The 17,260-nt window shown below is 47.4% G+C and overlaps 1 protein-coding gene across 9 annotated transcripts in view; it reads left to right on the top strand.

Moving 5' to 3' along the window:
* The window catches only part of ELF5 (E74 like ETS transcription factor 5), a 231,034-nt gene extending 219,304 nt beyond the window's left edge, over window positions 1–11,730 (top strand). For 7 of the 9 annotated variants that reach the window (XM_056527723.1, XM_056527724.1, XM_056527719.1 and 4 more), the window contains 3 exons: window positions 830–898; window positions 7,617–7,812; window positions 9,551–11,730. In XM_056527723.1, coding sequence (XP_056383698.1) covers window positions 830–898; window positions 7,617–7,812; window positions 9,551–9,650 — 365 coding nt within the window. In that variant the 3' untranslated portion in view covers window positions 9,651–11,730. The remainder of the gene's footprint in view (window positions 1–829; window positions 899–7,616; window positions 7,813–9,550) is intronic. The other 2 variants (XM_056527727.1, XM_056527728.1) reach the window with 1 other exon arrangement.
* The last annotated feature ends 5,530 nt before the right edge of the window (window positions 11,731–17,260 follow it).

The following is a 17,260-nucleotide window of genomic DNA, read 5'->3' as shown; positions in this document are numbered from 1 at the left end:
CACGCCCCTTTGACAAGGCAAATTGTAAAACCCATTTGTCAAATTTATTAAAGGGGTACTCCCGTGGAAAACTTTTTTTTTTTTTTTAAATCAACTGGTGCCAGAAAGTTAAACAGATTTGTAAATCACTTCTATTAAAAAATCTTAATCCTTCCAGTACTTTTTAGGGGCTGTATACTAAAGAGAAATCCAAAAAAGAAATGCATTTCCTGTGATGTCCTGACCACAGTGCTCTCTGCTGACCTCTGCTGTCCATTTTAGGAACTGTCCAGAGCAGCATATGTTTGCTATGGGGATTTTCTTCTGTTCTGGACAGTTCTTAAAATGGACAGCAGAGGTCAGCAGAGAGCACTGTGGTCATGACATCACAGGAAATGCATTTCTTTTTTGGATTTCTCTTTAGTATACAGCCCCTAAAAAGTACTGGAAGGATTAAGATTTTTTAATAGAAGTGATTTACAAATCTGTTTAACTTTCCGGCACCAGTTGATTTAAAAAAAAAAAAAAAAAAAAGGTTTCCACGGGAGTACCCCTTTAATACTATACATGTCCTAGAGAAGCAGTCTCAAAACTGTGGAGTTCCAGATGTTACAAAACTACAACTCCCAGCATGCCCAGACAGCCAAAGGCATGCTGGGATTTGTAGTTTTGCGACATCTGGAGCTCCACAGTTTGGAGACGACTGTACTAGAGAAAGCCCAAAGGAAAATCCTCAAGCAGAGTTCTTGGCCCATAGGTGCTGAATTATGGATTTATACATTACATCTGCATGAGCCATAATGAGTTTATTTGTATTTATTCCTTCATTTATTGATTATTTTCCTATCAGGTGACGACAAAGTATATCTGAAATCAGAACCAGTGAAGAGACACAGACAGCCCAACCAGCATCGACCTGGTAAGAGCCGATCGCAGCTTTATGTCACTTCTAGTAATGTAACGTATCTGTTTATTACATATTACTATTACTATGTTCACATGTACTTTACTTGCTGCAGAGTTTGGTGACAAAACTTTTTTTTGTATGTACAATTTTTTTTGTTGTATGTAAAATTTACACCCTTAAACTTTCTGTGTTTTCTGGGAGTTTAGATGAGCCATCAATATGATATAGGTGGGGTCCGACTCCCAGCAACAGCATAATGTAACAATAATGCATATCAAAGCAAAAACCAAGCGATGAGGGGGAAAGAGCTGCCTGTAGAGCTCAAAGACAGGAGTGTGTGGAGGCACAGATCTAGAGAAGGGGACATAAAGATTTCTGCTGCACTGAATGTCCCCAAGAGCTCAGTGGCCTCCATAATTCTCACATGAAAGAAATTTGGATCAACCAAAATATTCCTAGAGCTGCCACTCCATCAAACTAAATAATGGGGGGAGAAAGGTCTTGGTAAAAGAGATGACCAAGACCACAATGGTCACTCTGGCTGAGCTCCAAAGATCCTTTGTGGAGATGGGAGAAACTTCCAGAAGGTCCAGAACCATCACTGCAGCCTCCACAATCTGGGCTTTATGGCAGAGTGACCAGAAAGAAGCCTCTCCTCAGGAATAATAGGAAAGTCACATGGTGGGGGCAGCATCATGCCTGGAGGAAACCAGGTACTGCCCATCACCTGCCCAATACCATCCCTACAGTGATCATGGTGGGGGCAGCATCATGTCTGGAGGAAACCAGGCACTGCCCATGACCTGCCAATACCATCCCTACAGTGATCATGGTGGGGGCAGCATCATGTCTGGAGGAAACCAGGTACTGCCCATGACCTGCCCAATACCATCCCTACAGTGATCATGGTGGGGGCAGCATCATGTCTGGAGGAAACCAGGTACTGCCCATTACCTGCCCAATACCATCCCTACAGTGATCATGGTGGGGGAAGCATCATGTCTGGAGGAAACCAGACACTACCCATCACCTGCCCAATACCATCCCTACAGTGATCATGGTGGGGGCAGCATCATGTCTGGAGGAAACCAGGTACTGCCCATGACCTGCCCAATACCATCCCTACAGTGATCATGGTGGGGGAAGCATCATGTCTGGAGGAAACCAGACACTACCCATCACCTGCCCAATACCATCCCTACAGTGATCATGGTGGGGGCAACATCATGTCTGGAGGAAACCAGGCACTGCCCATCACCTGCCCAATACCATCCCTACAGTGATCATGGTGGGGGCAGCATCATGTCTGGGGGAAACCAGGTACTGCCCATCACCTGCCCAATACCATCCCTACAGTGATCATGGTGGGGGCAGCATCATGTCTGGAGGAAACCAGGTACTGCCCATGACCTGCCCAATACCATCCCTACAGTGATCATGGTGGGGGCAGCATCATGTCTGGAGGAAACCAGGTACTGCCCATCACCTGCCCAATACCATCCCTACAGTGATCATGGTGGGGGCAGCATCATGTCTGGAGGAAACCAGACACTACCCATCACCTGCCCAATACCATCCCTACAGTGATCATGGTGGGGGCAACATCATGTCTGGAGGAAACCAGGCACTGCCCATCACCTGCCCAATACCATCCCTACAGTGATCATGGTGGGGGCAGCATCATGTCTGGGGGAAACCAGGTATTGCCCATCACCTGCCCAATACCATCCCTACAGTGATCATGGTGGGGGCAGCATCATGTCTGGGGGAAACCAGGCACTGCCCATCACCTGCCCAATACCATCCCTACAGTGATCATGGTGGGAGCAACATCATGTCTGGAGGAAACCAGGCACTGCCCATCACCTGCCCAATACCATCCCTACAGTGATCATGGTGGGGGCAGCATCATGTCTGGGGGAAACCAGGTACTGCCCATCACCTGCCCAATACCATCCCTACAGTGATCATGGTGGGGGCAGCATCATGTCTGGGGGGAAACCAGACACTGCCCATCACCTGCCCAATACCATCCCTACAGTGATCATGGTGGGGTCAGCATCATGTCTGGAGGAAACCAGGCACTGCCCATCACCTGCCCAATACCATCCCTACAGTGATCATGGTGGGGTCAGCATCATGTCTGGAGGAAACCAGGCACTGCCCATCACCTGCCCAATACCATCCCTACAGTGATCACGGTGGGGGCAGCATCATGTCTGGGGGGAAACCAGGCACTGCCCATCACCTGCCCAATACTATCCCTACAGTGATCATGGTGGGGGCAGCATCATGTCTGGAGGAAACCAGGCACTGCCCATCACCTGCCCAATACCATCCCTACAGTGATCATGGTGGGGGCAGCATCATGTCTGGGGGAAACCAGGTACTGCCCATCACCTGCCCAATACCATCCCTACAGTGATCATGGTGGGGGGCAGCATTATGTCTGGGGGAAACCAGGCACTGCCCATTACCTGCCCAATACCATCCCTACAGTGATCATGGTGGGGGCAGCATCATGTCTGGGGGAAACCAGGTACTGCCCATCACCTGCCCAATACCATCCCTACAGTGATCATGGTGGGGTGGGGGCAGCATTATGTCTGGGGGAAACCAGGCACTGCCCATTACCTGCCCAATACCATCCCTACAGTGATCATGGTGGGGGCAGCATCATGTCTGGAGGAAACCATGCACTGCCCATCACCTGCCCAATACCATCCCTACAGTGATCATGTTGGGGGCAGCATCATGTCTGGAGGAAACCAGGCACTGCCCATCACCTGCCCAATACCATCCCTACAGTGATCATGGTGGGGGCAGCATCATGTCTGGGGGAAACCAGGTACTGCCCATCACCTGCCCAATACCATCCCTACAGTGATCATGGTGGGGGCAGCATTATGTCTGGAGGAAACCAGGCACTGCCCATCACCTGCCCAATACCATCCCTACAGTGATCATGGTGGGGGCAGCATCATGTCTGGAGGAAACCAGGCACTGCCCATTACCGCCCAATACCATCCCTACAGTGATCATGGTGGGGGCAGCATCATGTCTGGGGGAAACCAGGCACTGCCCATCACCTGCCCAATACCATCCCTACAGTGATCATGGTGGGGGCAGCATCATGTCTGGAGGAAACCAGGCACTGCCCATCACCTGCCCAATACCATCCCTACAGTGATCATGGTGGGGGCAGCATTATGTCTGGGGGAAACCAGGCACTGCCCATCACCTGCCCAATACCATCTCTACAGTGATCATGGTGGGGGCAGCATCATGTCTGGAGGAAACCAGGCACTGCCCATCACCTGCCCAATACCATCTCTACAGTGATCATGGTGGGGGCAGCATCATGTCTGGGGGAAACCAGGCACTGCCCATCACCTGCCCAATACCATCTCTACAGTGATCATGGTGGGGCAGCATCATGTTTAGAAAATCCCAAAATCCAGCGGTGTAAACCTTGTGGCCTCATCCACAGGAATACTGGAGGCTGGAATCACTGCCAAAGGGGCTTCATCTAAGTCCTGAGTAAAGGGTCTGAATTATTGTGCTACTGCAATATTTCAGTTTTTCCTTTACAATAAATAGGCAAATTCTGTCTCACTCACTGAAAAAGTAAAATATGCTTGGAACAAACCTTCATCAGATGTGATTGGTAAATCTACAGTAAGTAAATAAAACAGATATGTTTATCTTAACCCCACCAGGAGGAAGGGCGTACAGATACGCCCTTGCGTACCGGTACTTAAGGACCGAGGGGGTACCTGTACGCCCTGGTCCCGTTACCGGGGGTTTAAAGCATACTCACGAGCGGAGGACGCTTCAAACCTGGTGGGTCCCGGTTTTATGAGCAGCCAGGACCCACAGTTAATGCTGGGCATCACGCATAGCGCCGATGCGCAGCATTAACCCTTTTGATGCCACGATCAAAGTTGAGGCATCTAAACTGCATGGTTAACGGTGCCAATTAGTTCAGGGCACCTGATCGGTACATCCACACTGTAATTGCGGATCCCGATCAGCTAAGTAGATGGCGGGAGGGTCCTTACCTGCCTCCTCCTCGTTTGATTGGTACTTTGAGGCTCTGGCCAGTAATGATAGGCTGGAGCACCAGAGCACCGATAACACCGATCAATGCTTTGCCAAAGCATTGAATAGTTTATACAATCAAAAAATTGCATGGTATAACCCCCTAAGGGGATTTAAAAAATAAAATAAAAAAATTACCAATAAAAATAAAAAAAATTACCAATAAAAATAAAAGTTTGAATCACCCCCCTTTTCCCATTTTTTTTAAAAAATAAAATAATGTAATAAAAATAAACATAATCATATGTGGTACCGCCGCATGCGTAAATGTCATGATCCCTTCATATACCATAAGAAAAGTAGTAAAAAGCGATAAAGTCCCATTAAAATAAAAATGGTACTGATAAAAACTACAGATCACACGCATGAAAAATGATCCCTCATATATCCCCGTATGCGGAAAAATTAAAAGGTTATAGGGGGTCAGAATTTTAAACATAATAACTTTGGTGCATGTAGTTATATTTTTTTAGTAGTAACTTAAAATAAAATCTACATAAATTGGGTATCCTTGTAACTGTATGGACCTACAGAATAAAGATAAGGTGTCATCTTTACTGAAAACTGCACTGCGTAGAAATAGAAGCCCACATATATATATATTTGTTTTGCCGTAGATTATGTAATGATTTATGTCATTACAAAGTACAATTCGTGACATAAAAAAACAAGCCCTCATGTGGGTCTTTAGGTGCAAAATTGAAAGCGTTCTGATTTTTAGAAGAGGAGGAGGAAAAAACTTAAAGGGGTATTCTGCCCCTAGACATCTTATCCCCTATCCAAAGGATAGGGGATAAGATGTCAGATCGCTGGGGTCCTGCTGCTGGGGACCCCTGGGATCTCCGTTCCGGCACCGCTACTGCGGCATCATTACTGCACAGAGCGAGTTTGCTCTGCACGTAATGATGGGCTATACAGGGGCCGGAGCATCGTGACATCACAGCTCTGCCCCTCATGATGTCACGACCCGCCCCCTCAATACAAGTCTATGGGAGGGGGCGTGGTGGTCGTCACGCCCCCTGCCATAGACTTGCATTAAGGGGGTGGGCTGTGATGACACGAGGGGTGGAGCCATTACATCATGCTGCTCCATCCCCTGTATCGCCCGTCATTACGCACAGAGCGAACTCGCTCTGTGCACTAATGACAGCGCGGTGCCGCAGCGGAGATCCCGGGGGTCCCCAGCAGCGGGACCCCGTCGATCTGACATCTCATCCCCTATCCTTTGGATAGGGGATAAGATGTCTAGGGGTGGAGTACCCCTTTAAGTGCAAAAAATAAAATTGACCTGGTCCTTAAAGGGGTACTCCGCTGCTCAGCATTTGGAACAAACTGTTCCGAATGCTGGATTCGGCGCCGGGAGCTTGTGACGTCATAGCTCCATCCCCTCATGACATCACCCCCCGCCCCCTCAATGCAAGTCTAAGGGAGGGGGCGTGACAGCCGTCACGCCCCCTCACATAGACTTGCATTGAGGGGGCGGGGTGTGACTTCATGAGGAAGCGGGGCTATGACATCATGAGCTCCCGGTGCTGGCTCCAGCATTCGGAACAGTTTGTTCCAAACGCTGAGCAGCGGAGTACCCCTTTAAAGGAGTACTCCGGGATATGAATACTTATCCCCTACCCTATATATAGGGGACACATTCCGATCACGGAGGTTTTCTTTCCAATCCTTCTTTTGATCCGTTATTACTTCAGAGCATGATCAGAAGAGATGTGAGCAACCAATAAAGGAAACAAACGTATTAAAGGGGTTGTGCGCTGCCCTGCCTTTCGGAGCTCCGCTCGCAGCGTCCGGAAGTTCATTACTCCGAACGTTGTGTGCGGGCTTCCATGTTCGCGGCCAGCCCCCTCGTGACGTCACGCCAGGCCCCTTGTGACGTCACGCCCACCCCCTCAACCAAAGTCTATGGGAAGGAGGCGTGACAGCAGTCGCGCCCCCTTCCCATAGACTTTCGTTGAGGGGGCGGCCCTGAACACGGAAGTCCGTACACAGCGTTCGGAGTAAGGAACTTCCGGACGCTGCGAGCGGAGCTCCAAAAGGAAGGGCAGCGCACAACCCCTTAAAAGACTGATGCAACAAGATGCCACTTAATGGCATCCCTTTGCATCAGTTTGCGTCCGTTTGTTAGTATGGTCCGTTTAGCAGCAATGATGGAAGAATAGCGGGACGGGAGAGAGCGGCCATGTGAACCTAGTCTTACATATTAATAGATCTTCCCAGGCTTAGTAATAATAAAAATAATCATTTTAATTGAAATTCTAATTGGAGAAGTTAGCTACCTCCTTGCTGTTTTTAAACTTGAAAAAAAACCAACAAAAAAAAACATTATAATATTATAATAAAAGTCAATGGGGGGGACTGATGTATCAGATCCATCTGTATGGCTCTGGTCACGTGTAAGAGCTGCCGGAGGATTGAATTATCCTCTTCTGTTGGAATCCATATGCAACCAATGTGGCCAGCTCAATCTGTGAGTCTTGTGTATCTATGTAGGGCACGAAATGTATACCCTGTTTTCTATTCACTAGTGAACATGAGCCCTGGTGGCACAGTGGTTAGCACTGTTCTCTTGCATCCAGGTATGGTTGTATGTTCTTCTAATTGGTTTTCTCCTTTGTTCCAGGCATACACAGTTCTCATTTGTGGGAATTTGTCCGTGATCTTCTCCTGTCACCGGAGGAAAATGATGGCATCTTAGACTGGGAGGATCAGGAGCAAGGAATTTTCCGTGTGGTAAAGTCTGAGGCTTTGGCGCGCATGTGGGGTCAGAAGAAACGCAATGACAGGATGAATTATGAAAAGCTTAGTAGGGCTTTAAGGTGGGTACTGACTATTCAAGTCCATAATGTGTATGGACCCCAATTATCTGACAATCTTACTATTTAAAAGTAACTTGTTATAAGATAAACAATTTTCTGATGGAAAGTTATGATTGTTATCACTGAAGACCTGAACAGATATAATACAATGATATTTCCTAGAGGGCTCCACTTTTCCATCCGGCATGGAGTTATGAGTGACTTGGCATAAGCCTGGTTATCAACACCTAATACCACATTATGGTGTTACACGACTATACCTGGGTTGTGTATGTGCTTCATGTCTTCCCATCTTTCATCACTTATGGTTGGCCCATGCATCAGTTAATACAGCCATTGGTTGAACCTTTCATTGCATAGTAGAAATGTGTTGGGGCCTTCTGTTTGTTCCTTGCTGGGAATATTTTGGTTATCCTGCAAGATCAAAGTACCCTGCATTGCCCAGCCTTCCTACCTAAACTTTGTGGGTGAGGAAAAGCAACAATGACGCTCCCGTCCTTATATCCCATCCTCATATCCCGTCTTTATATCCTGTCCTTATATCCCATCCTCATATCCCGTCCTTACATCCTGACCTCATATCCCGTCCTCATATATGTTCCTCATATCCTGTTATCCTGTTCTCATATCCCATCCACATCTCCTGTCCACATATCCTGTCCTCATATCCCGTCCGCCTATCCCAACCTCATATCCCGTCCTCACATCTTGACCTCATTTCCTGAATTCACATTTCGACCTTATATCCCGACTTCATCTGACGTCCTCATATCCCATATCTGTCCACATTTCCAGACCTCATATCCCTTCCTAACATCCTGACCTCAAATCCCTTCCTCATATCCTGTCTTTTTATCCCGTTGTCACATCCCATCCTCATATCTCATATCCCGACCTCATATCTCATCCTCATATTGCATCCTCATATCCCATCCTCATATCCCGTCCTCATATCCTGTCCTCACATCCTGTCCTTACATGCTGACCTCATATCCTGTCCTCACATCCTGTCCTTACATCCTGACCTCATATCAAGTCCTCATATCTCATCCTCATATCTCGTTCTAATATTCCGTCCTCATCTTTTCCTCATATCCTGTTATCCTGTTCTCATATCCCCTCCACATATCCCGTCCACATATCCCGTCCACATATCCCGTCCACATATCCCGTCCACATATCCTGTCCGCCTATCCCAACCTCATATCCCGCCTTCACATCTTGACCTCATTTCGTGACTTCACATTTGACCTTATATCCACATCTCACCCCATCCTCACATCCCGTTTTCCAATCTCGTCTCCCACACTAACTATTCTCTGCACCTCCCTGCCAGACAGTCGGCAGGATGTTAAAAAGTCCCAGGCAATCTCTGCAGCTCCAGAGTAACGTGATCGGGAGATGTACCAGAAGTCCCATTGACATCTATGGGGCTTCAGATAAAAACCCAGACCCTCGCATAAGGGGGTGAGTTAGGGTTCATTCAATTGTACTCTATTTTTAGTTGACATATAAGTGATATGTGACCAAGGGTCATCAAAATATCTCCAGACATTTGAAAGAAATGCTGAAACATCCAAACATAGATCGTACAATTTTGAGTCAGCGGCTTACTACCTCCCTATAGGTGTCTTGGCATCTGACATCCACCACCCATGTTGTTTTCCATTTAGACCTTTTTATGTTAGAAGACGTTCTACTAAACACCCTATAACCCATGTACATCATTTCTTCACAGGCACTACTATAAGACCGGGATCCTAGAGCGAGTAGATAAGCGGCTGGTCTACAAGTTTGGCAAGAATGCCTATGGGTGGCACCGCCCCGTAACGTACTGAATGAGCCATCTGCTGGTCGCCCTGGGGCAGTTCTTGTAGATTCCATGAATCAATGTTCAACTTTACTGGCAGAGAATTCGTGCTCTCTATGTGCGGAACGCAAAGTCATTCCAGAATCTGAATCACGAAGTGAGTCAATCAGTATTAACCCAATTACTTAAAGTAATCACCTGCCAGGCAAATGGGTAAAGACTGACTGCTCGAAACGGGGTCACCCTTTAAAAATGCATAGGACTCTCGCATTAACAGTGCTAGGCTAAAAAAATTATAGGGGTCAAACAGATTGGATCCATGAATATCTGGTTGGTAGTGGTTAACCATTATAACTTCACCATTCCCAAGAACTGTGGTCTCCAAACTGTGGAGTGCCAGGTGCTGCAAAATTACAATTTCCAGCATGTCCGGACAGCCGTTGGCTGTCCGGACATGCTGGAAGTTGTAGTTTTGCAACACCTGGAGCTTCACAGTTTGGAGACCAATGCCCTAGAACATGGAATCCAATCTTTGGTGGAGAAATGGCCATACGTGTGTGGTCAACCTCTATTATAGTGGGTGGTGACCATCTAAGCACTTCCTCAACCATCCACAATAACGGCCACCGTACTGTTGGGAGTGGCTTGCTGGAAGTTGTAGTTTTGCACCTCCTGGAGCTCCACAGTTTGGAGACCAATGCCCTGGAACATTGGATCCAATATTTGGTGGAAAAGTGGCCATACACGTGTGGTCAACCTCTATTATAGTGGGTGGTGACCATCTAAAGCACTTACTCAACCATTCACTATTACTCAACCATTCACTATAATGGTCACCGTCCTTCTGGGAGTGACTTGCTGGAAGTTGTAGCTTTGCACCTCCTGTAGCTCCACAGTTTGGAGACCACTGCCCTAGAACATTGGATCCAATCTTTGGTGGAAAAGTGGCCATAGATGTGTGGTCAACCTCTATCATAGTGGTTGGTGACCATATAAGCACTTACTCAACCATTCACTATAACGGCCACTATCCTGCTGGGAGTGACTTGCTGAAAGTTGTAGTTTTGCACCTGCTGGAGCTCCACAGTTCGGAGACCAATGCCCTAGAACATGGAATCCAATCTTTGGTGGAAAAGTGGCCATAGATGTGTGGTCAACCTCTATCATAGTGGGTGGTGGTGACCATCTAAGCACTTACTCAACCATTCACAATAATGGCCACCATTCTGCTCGGAGTAAAGGGCCATACACCCCTACTTCTAGAACCCATGAAGGAACCCAACACCCATCTCATTCATGTCGTAAAACCTCCTAGATGTTGAGTGCCTTAATTCAGACATATTGGTAGGGTTGTGTGCATGAACTGCTGGTTTCAGGTCTTGCCACAGACTAGCCCAATAAAAGACCTCTTGGACTTTTTCCTGGTGCCTTCGACTGCACCCATCTAGTAGACAACACCTTCAAGATTAGAAAAATATGGCTGCTTTCTTACAGCGCTACACCTGCCCGTAGGTTGTTGGCGGTATTGCAGCTCAGGTCCTTCTTGAAGTGAATGAGACCGATCTGCAATGCCATGCACAACCTGTAAACAGGGGTGGCACTGTGATATTGTATTAAGTCCTATGTCGGTACAGACACCCTTCAACATCCCTGGCTAAATAATTGTGTCGGGGAGTCGAAAGATTCCATTCCTCCTAGAAATTCCTGCTGAACAAGTGACAGCCATCTTTTTTTTACCCTTACTTTAGTAGTAGAACTGCTGGGGACTTGCATAAAATGCTACATGGCACCGATCCTCGTGCTGAATAGTGTGTTTTGTATCCAGTCTCCATAGCGCCACATACTGGCCTAAGGCTTCCAAGCCTAGCCAGTGGGCCAAATATACTCAGACTGTTTCCAAGTAACCAGTTGCGTTGACTCCATATTAATTCATTAAAGGGGTACTCCATATGAATTTAGTTTTTTACTTCAATCAACTGGTGCCAGAAAGTTATACAGACCTGTAAATTACTTCTATTTAATAATCTTAATCCTTCCAGTACTTATAAGCTGCTGTATGCTCCAGGGGAAGTTGTGTAGTTCTTTCCAGTCTGACTAGAGTGCTCTCTGCTGACACCTCTGTCCATGTCAGGAATTGTCCAGAGCAGGAGCAAATCCACATGGCAAACCTCTCCTGCTCTGGACAGTTCCTGACACGGACAGAGGTGGCAGCAGAGAGCACTGTGGTCAGACTGGAAAGAACTACCCAACTTCTTCTGAAGCATACAGCAGCTGATAGGTACTGGGAGGGTTACGATTTTTGCTGTAAAAGTAATTTACAAATCTGTATAACATTTTTTGGCACCTTTCAGAGGTTGTTCGATATGGAGGGGGAAGCTGATCTGTGAGCAACAGCTATTCAGTGCATCTCTGTTTTCTATCCACCGTTTCCCCTTTCACTGTTATCCTGTCTATGACAATTCTTATGACACTGCTGGAAAGTGATCTGTACAGAACAGGACGTCTCATCTTACAAGATTTCAGGATTATTATAAAATATAGATAGCAAAACGGAAAATTAGAGAAAAAAAAAATCACAAAAAATTCTTAAAAAAATATGTTGTACATAAAAACTTGATTTAAACAATAGATCATTTTCTGACGACCCATCGCCTTTATGCCACACTAGACATTTGTTGGCGCAGAACAATTGCGCATTATAAGCCAAGATAAAATTGGTGTAAAAACTTTTGCACACTTTTTCGGCACTTGTGCAACATGTGCCAAATTTACTACAGACCATGTGCCAAAAAACATAAATCCACGTACAACCTTTGACCTCCTGTCTAAAAGAGGAACAGTCTAACTAAATTCCCCCCATTATGTTAATAGTTGTATTCCCAATATTCAAATCCCATATTAAAGGGGTACTACGGTGATCCAGCCTTCTGAGCGCTCGGAGACGGAGGCCGTGATCATTACTTCACGGCCACGCCCCCCTCCATTCAAGTCTATGGGCGGGGGGCGTGTCGGCGCGCCACGACCACTGCCGCAGGAACCCAGCATTTGTTTAAAACGCCAGGTGCTGCGGGAGATCGCGGGGGGCCCCAGCAGGCGGAACCCCCGCGATCAGACATCTTATCCCCTATCCAAAGGATAACATTTCTAGAGGCGGAGTATCCCTTTAAGTCCCACCCCATTCTGCCTAGCAATGTCCACAAACTTTAAAAATATATATATATATATAATTCTGCATAAGCCACACCTCTTTGTGGGTGGGGGGGGGGACCTGTCCATGTGACACATTACAAGGAATAGGACTGTTTGCAGATATGTTATTCCAGTTATTCTAGGCAAAGTGTAAATTACTTTATGTGAAATGTGAATATAATTTCTCTTGTCAAAACCAAATAAATATATATTTATCAGCTGGGTCTGCTGAGTCTAAATCTTTGGCTCCACCTTCGTTTAATGCTCCGCAGCTGCCGGGCCGGAGATCGTGGGGGTCCCCAGCGGCGGGACGCCCACATTGAGACATCTTACCCCCTATGCTTTGGATAGGGAATAAAATGTTTTTTTTGGCGGAGTATCCCTTTAAGTCAGGAAGGGGGGCATTTAAAATTAAAATAGTGATGGAAATAATTAAATAGTTGCATAATTTTTCCGCAAGTAAGGTCCTTGCGCAAACATGGTGCAACTTTCTGATCATCTCTTCCGTGCTTGCCTACTGGGCGGAGCTTGCGTGTGCAGCTTAGCACAAATGGGGGTTGTGTACTCCCCTGCCATGATCCCCCATCGCTGCTCCCCATCTTGACTCAAGGTAGTGCCCACTCAGCTGTTCACTGGCTTAGGCTTAGTGTGCCCAGATCGTGAGCAGGATTTGGTAAGTAGGGACTGGGCTCCATTGCAAAGTCAACATCAGGGGATCGGGGCAGGTAAGTACTTTATTTATTTTTAATCCCAGCCTGGCCTTTTGTAAGAGTCAAGCTGATTTGCCAGACAATCCTTATAAAAGGGTATACTGGTATTAGAAAATTGTATTTAAATAAAACTATTACCCCTAGTTATATTACTTACTCATATAGTGTTATCACTAGTTGTACTGGCTTTAGCAAGTTTTTTGCTTAAAATATCCCTGACAGGAAGTTGTATAGTCCTTTCATTTTCAACGTGATGTTGTCTCCAGCTCCCCGTCACCTTTCTCTCTCCTGAGACAACAACACATCATCCTCTACTGTCTCAGGATCTAGTCACTGAGCTCAAGCCCTGCCCCCTGAGTGATGTCACCACCTCTGACCAGCCCCTAAAGCTACATTACCGTCTCCACTACCATCTACATATATATCTTTATTAGAGGCATTTAGGGAAGAATGAGGTGTGTTTATACCATGCTGCCTTGCGCTGGAGGAGCAGACAGGGAATGAATATAGCAGGTTCTGCATTGACTGCAGAGTAATAGTCTGTGTACTAAAATGTACTGCAACAGCTCTGGGTGGAGAATCGGCAGGAGTGCTGTGGTAGGAGAGTAAGCAGGGTGGGAGGGCTGTGGGGAAGAGCTGAGGGAAAACAGTTGAAACGGGTACTCCACTGGCCAGCGTTCGGAAGTAAATGTTCCGAACGCGGTTTTCGGGTTTCGGGGTCGGCCACGCCCTTCGTGACATCACAGCCACGCCTCATCAATGCAAGTCTATGGGAGGGGGCGTGCATTGAGGGGGCATGGCCGTGATGTCACGAGGGGCATGGCCAACCCCCACAGTGCGAAAACAGCGTTCGGAACATTTACTTCCGAATGCTGGCCAGTGGAGTACCCCTTTAAGCTCATAAATCCACACACACAAAGGCTTTACTTGTAATATCATGTAGAACAGGAGTGGGCTGACAACACTCAGGGCCCCCAGATCAAATAAAGCAAGGGCCCCCTGCGAGACTCCACCCCTGGCCCTCTCACCCCGCCTCTCTGTCTACAAACCCATCCTAATGCCCCACCCCTACATTACAGTGCCAGCTGCGGCTTCGAACCATGTTTGTAAATGTGCCCACATATACTTCGGGCTCTTGACAAAGCCGGTACACATGTGACACTTCGGGGAGTCTAGGAAGGGATCTTAACTAGCAGTCACTTTGACCAGAGTTGGTACAAGGAATTTTGCCGCCCCTTGACCCTGCCCATTAGCTCTGCCCTTTGACACGCCCATCTTACTACTGGGATGAAACACTCTAGCAAACCTCCTCCTCATGTAATCTCCTTACTACTGGGGTGACACACTGTAACAAACCTCCTCCTCATGTAATCTCCTTACTACTGGGGTGACACACTGTAACAAACCTCCTCCTCATGTAATCTCCTTACTACTGGGGTGACACACTGTAACAAACCTCCTCCTCATGTAATCTCCTTACTACTGGGGTGACACACTGTAACAAACCTCCTCTTCATGTAATCACCTTAGCACTGGGGTGACACACTGTAACAAACCTCCTCTTCATGTAATCACCTTAGCACTGGGGTGACACACTAACAAACCTCCTCTTCATGTAATCACCTTAGCACTGGGGTGACACACTGTAACAAACCTCCTCCTCATGTAATCACCTTACCACTGGGGTGACACACTGTAACAAACCTCCTCCTCATGTAATCACCTTACTACTGGGGTGACACACCTTAACAAACCCCTTCTCGTGTAATCATCTTACTGCAGGGGTGACACACTGTAACAAACCTCCTCCTTATGTAATCACCTTACCACTGGGGTGACACACTGTAACAAACCCCCTCCCCATATAATCATCTTACTGCAGGGGTTATGGTTCAGGGCGGAAGTTGGGGCAGATGTATGGAGGCATGCGCAATGTCATGATGCTAGACACCCCTGACCTCCCTGTCTGCCTCGGAGCTGGCACTATGCTCCTCCAGCAGGCAGAAGAATGCAGATTATTATGGTACCGGGGGAAGGGGGGTGCGACCGTGGTGCTGGCTGGGCGGGTGCTTCAAATAAACGGCGGGTGCTTTGGATGCTGGCTACTAACTTTCTTGCAGCGGGCAGAGCGGTTCCCCCATCAAGAAGGGCGCTCTAGGCGGCTGCCTATTTTGCCTATAGGCAGAACCGGTCCTGACTTTGACCACTGGCTGAGGACAGACAAGTTTGTTGAGTCTGCGTTGTGTTGATTGAAGCTGGCAATCTGCATAGTACACACTAAGGGTACATTCACACGAGCGGATCCCCTGCGTGTATTACTTTGTGGATCCGCCGCTGAAGGACCACTGTATGCTGCCTTTACAGGTGCCTGTTCATAGCAGCAATATGCCGCTACAAGTAGACACACTGAAGCGATGTGCGAGTCGCTGTGCATGCGCTGTATACTCACACACATGCGAGTATATTGCACATCGCAGTGTGTCTGCTCGTAGCGGCGTATTGCCTCTCCAAGCAGGCACCCGTAAAGGCAGCGTACAGTGGTCCTTCAGCGGCGGATCCGCAGTGTAATACGCGCTGGGGATCCGCTCGTGTGAACGTACCCTAAGGCTTACCTTTGCAGTTAATAAGGCAATGTTCACATTGCCGTTGTGCTCCGTCCTGTTCTGGGTCCATTTGGCTTTTTTGTTTTTTGCGCCAAACAGCTCCAGAATGGTTCGGAGCACAACTGACTCCTCCGGGTCACCACTGGCCCAGACAAATCCCTTTAATAGGGTCTGTGGGCGATCTGGTAGTTTACCGGAGAATAATAGTAGTGCATGCACGGCAATGGGAAATGGGAAAGACGGCAGTGATTGTGTTTTTACACTGACTCTGACACCTAGGGGTGGTTGAAGTTCACCAAATATAGTTGTTTCATTTAAATAGCATCTAATAAAGTATCAAATTATGGGGGGGGGGGGGGGGGGAGCAAAGCTGAAGGACACACATGTAGCTCTGGCAAAACCCAGGTCCTGGATTTTCTCCATGGTCTGTGACCCCAAGAACCCGATTATGCTTTGGGGGTGTTTTTCTGCTAAGGGAACAGGACAACTTCATCGCATCAGGCACGATGTATGGGGCCATGTACCATCAAAGAACTTTCCCAGGGCAGTTAAAATGGGTAATGGATGGGTATTCCAGCATGGCAATGACCCAAAACACACGGCCAAGAGAACAAAGGAGCAGCTCAAGAAGAAGCACATTTAGGTCTTGGAGTGGCTTCACCAGTCTTCAGACCTGAAGATTCGAGTTGCCTAATGTCAGCCTCAAAACCAATAAAATTATAGACTGATCATTTCTTTGTCAGTGGGCGAATGTACAAAATCAGCAGATATTTTTTTTCCCTTCATTGTACCTAAAGAAGGGCTGCCACTACCTATATAGGGGGGTTCTAACAACCTATGGGGGCTGCTACTACTTACAGGGGGGGCTGCTACTACCTACAGGGGGGCTGCTACTACATATAGGGGGCTGCTACTACCTATAGGCGGCTGCTAATACCTACAGAGGGACTTCAAATACCTACGGAGGGGGCTACTACCTACAGTGGGGGGCTGCTACTACCTACAGAGAGGGCTTCTTATACCTACAGAGGGTGGTTGCTGCTATCTACAGAGGGGGGCTGCTACTACCTACAGAGGGGGCTGCTACTACCTACAGAGGGGTCTGGCTGCTTCTACCTACAGAGGTGGGGGGGTTG

Source organism: Hyla sarda, chromosome 6 (genome assembly GCF_029499605.1).
Source record: "Hyla sarda isolate aHylSar1 chromosome 6, aHylSar1.hap1, whole genome shotgun sequence".
Taxonomy (NCBI): Eukaryota; Metazoa; Chordata; class Amphibia; order Anura; family Hylidae; genus Hyla; species Hyla sarda.
Note: the sequence above shows the minus strand (reverse complement) of the source record. Positions and strands in the feature narration are given on the sequence as shown.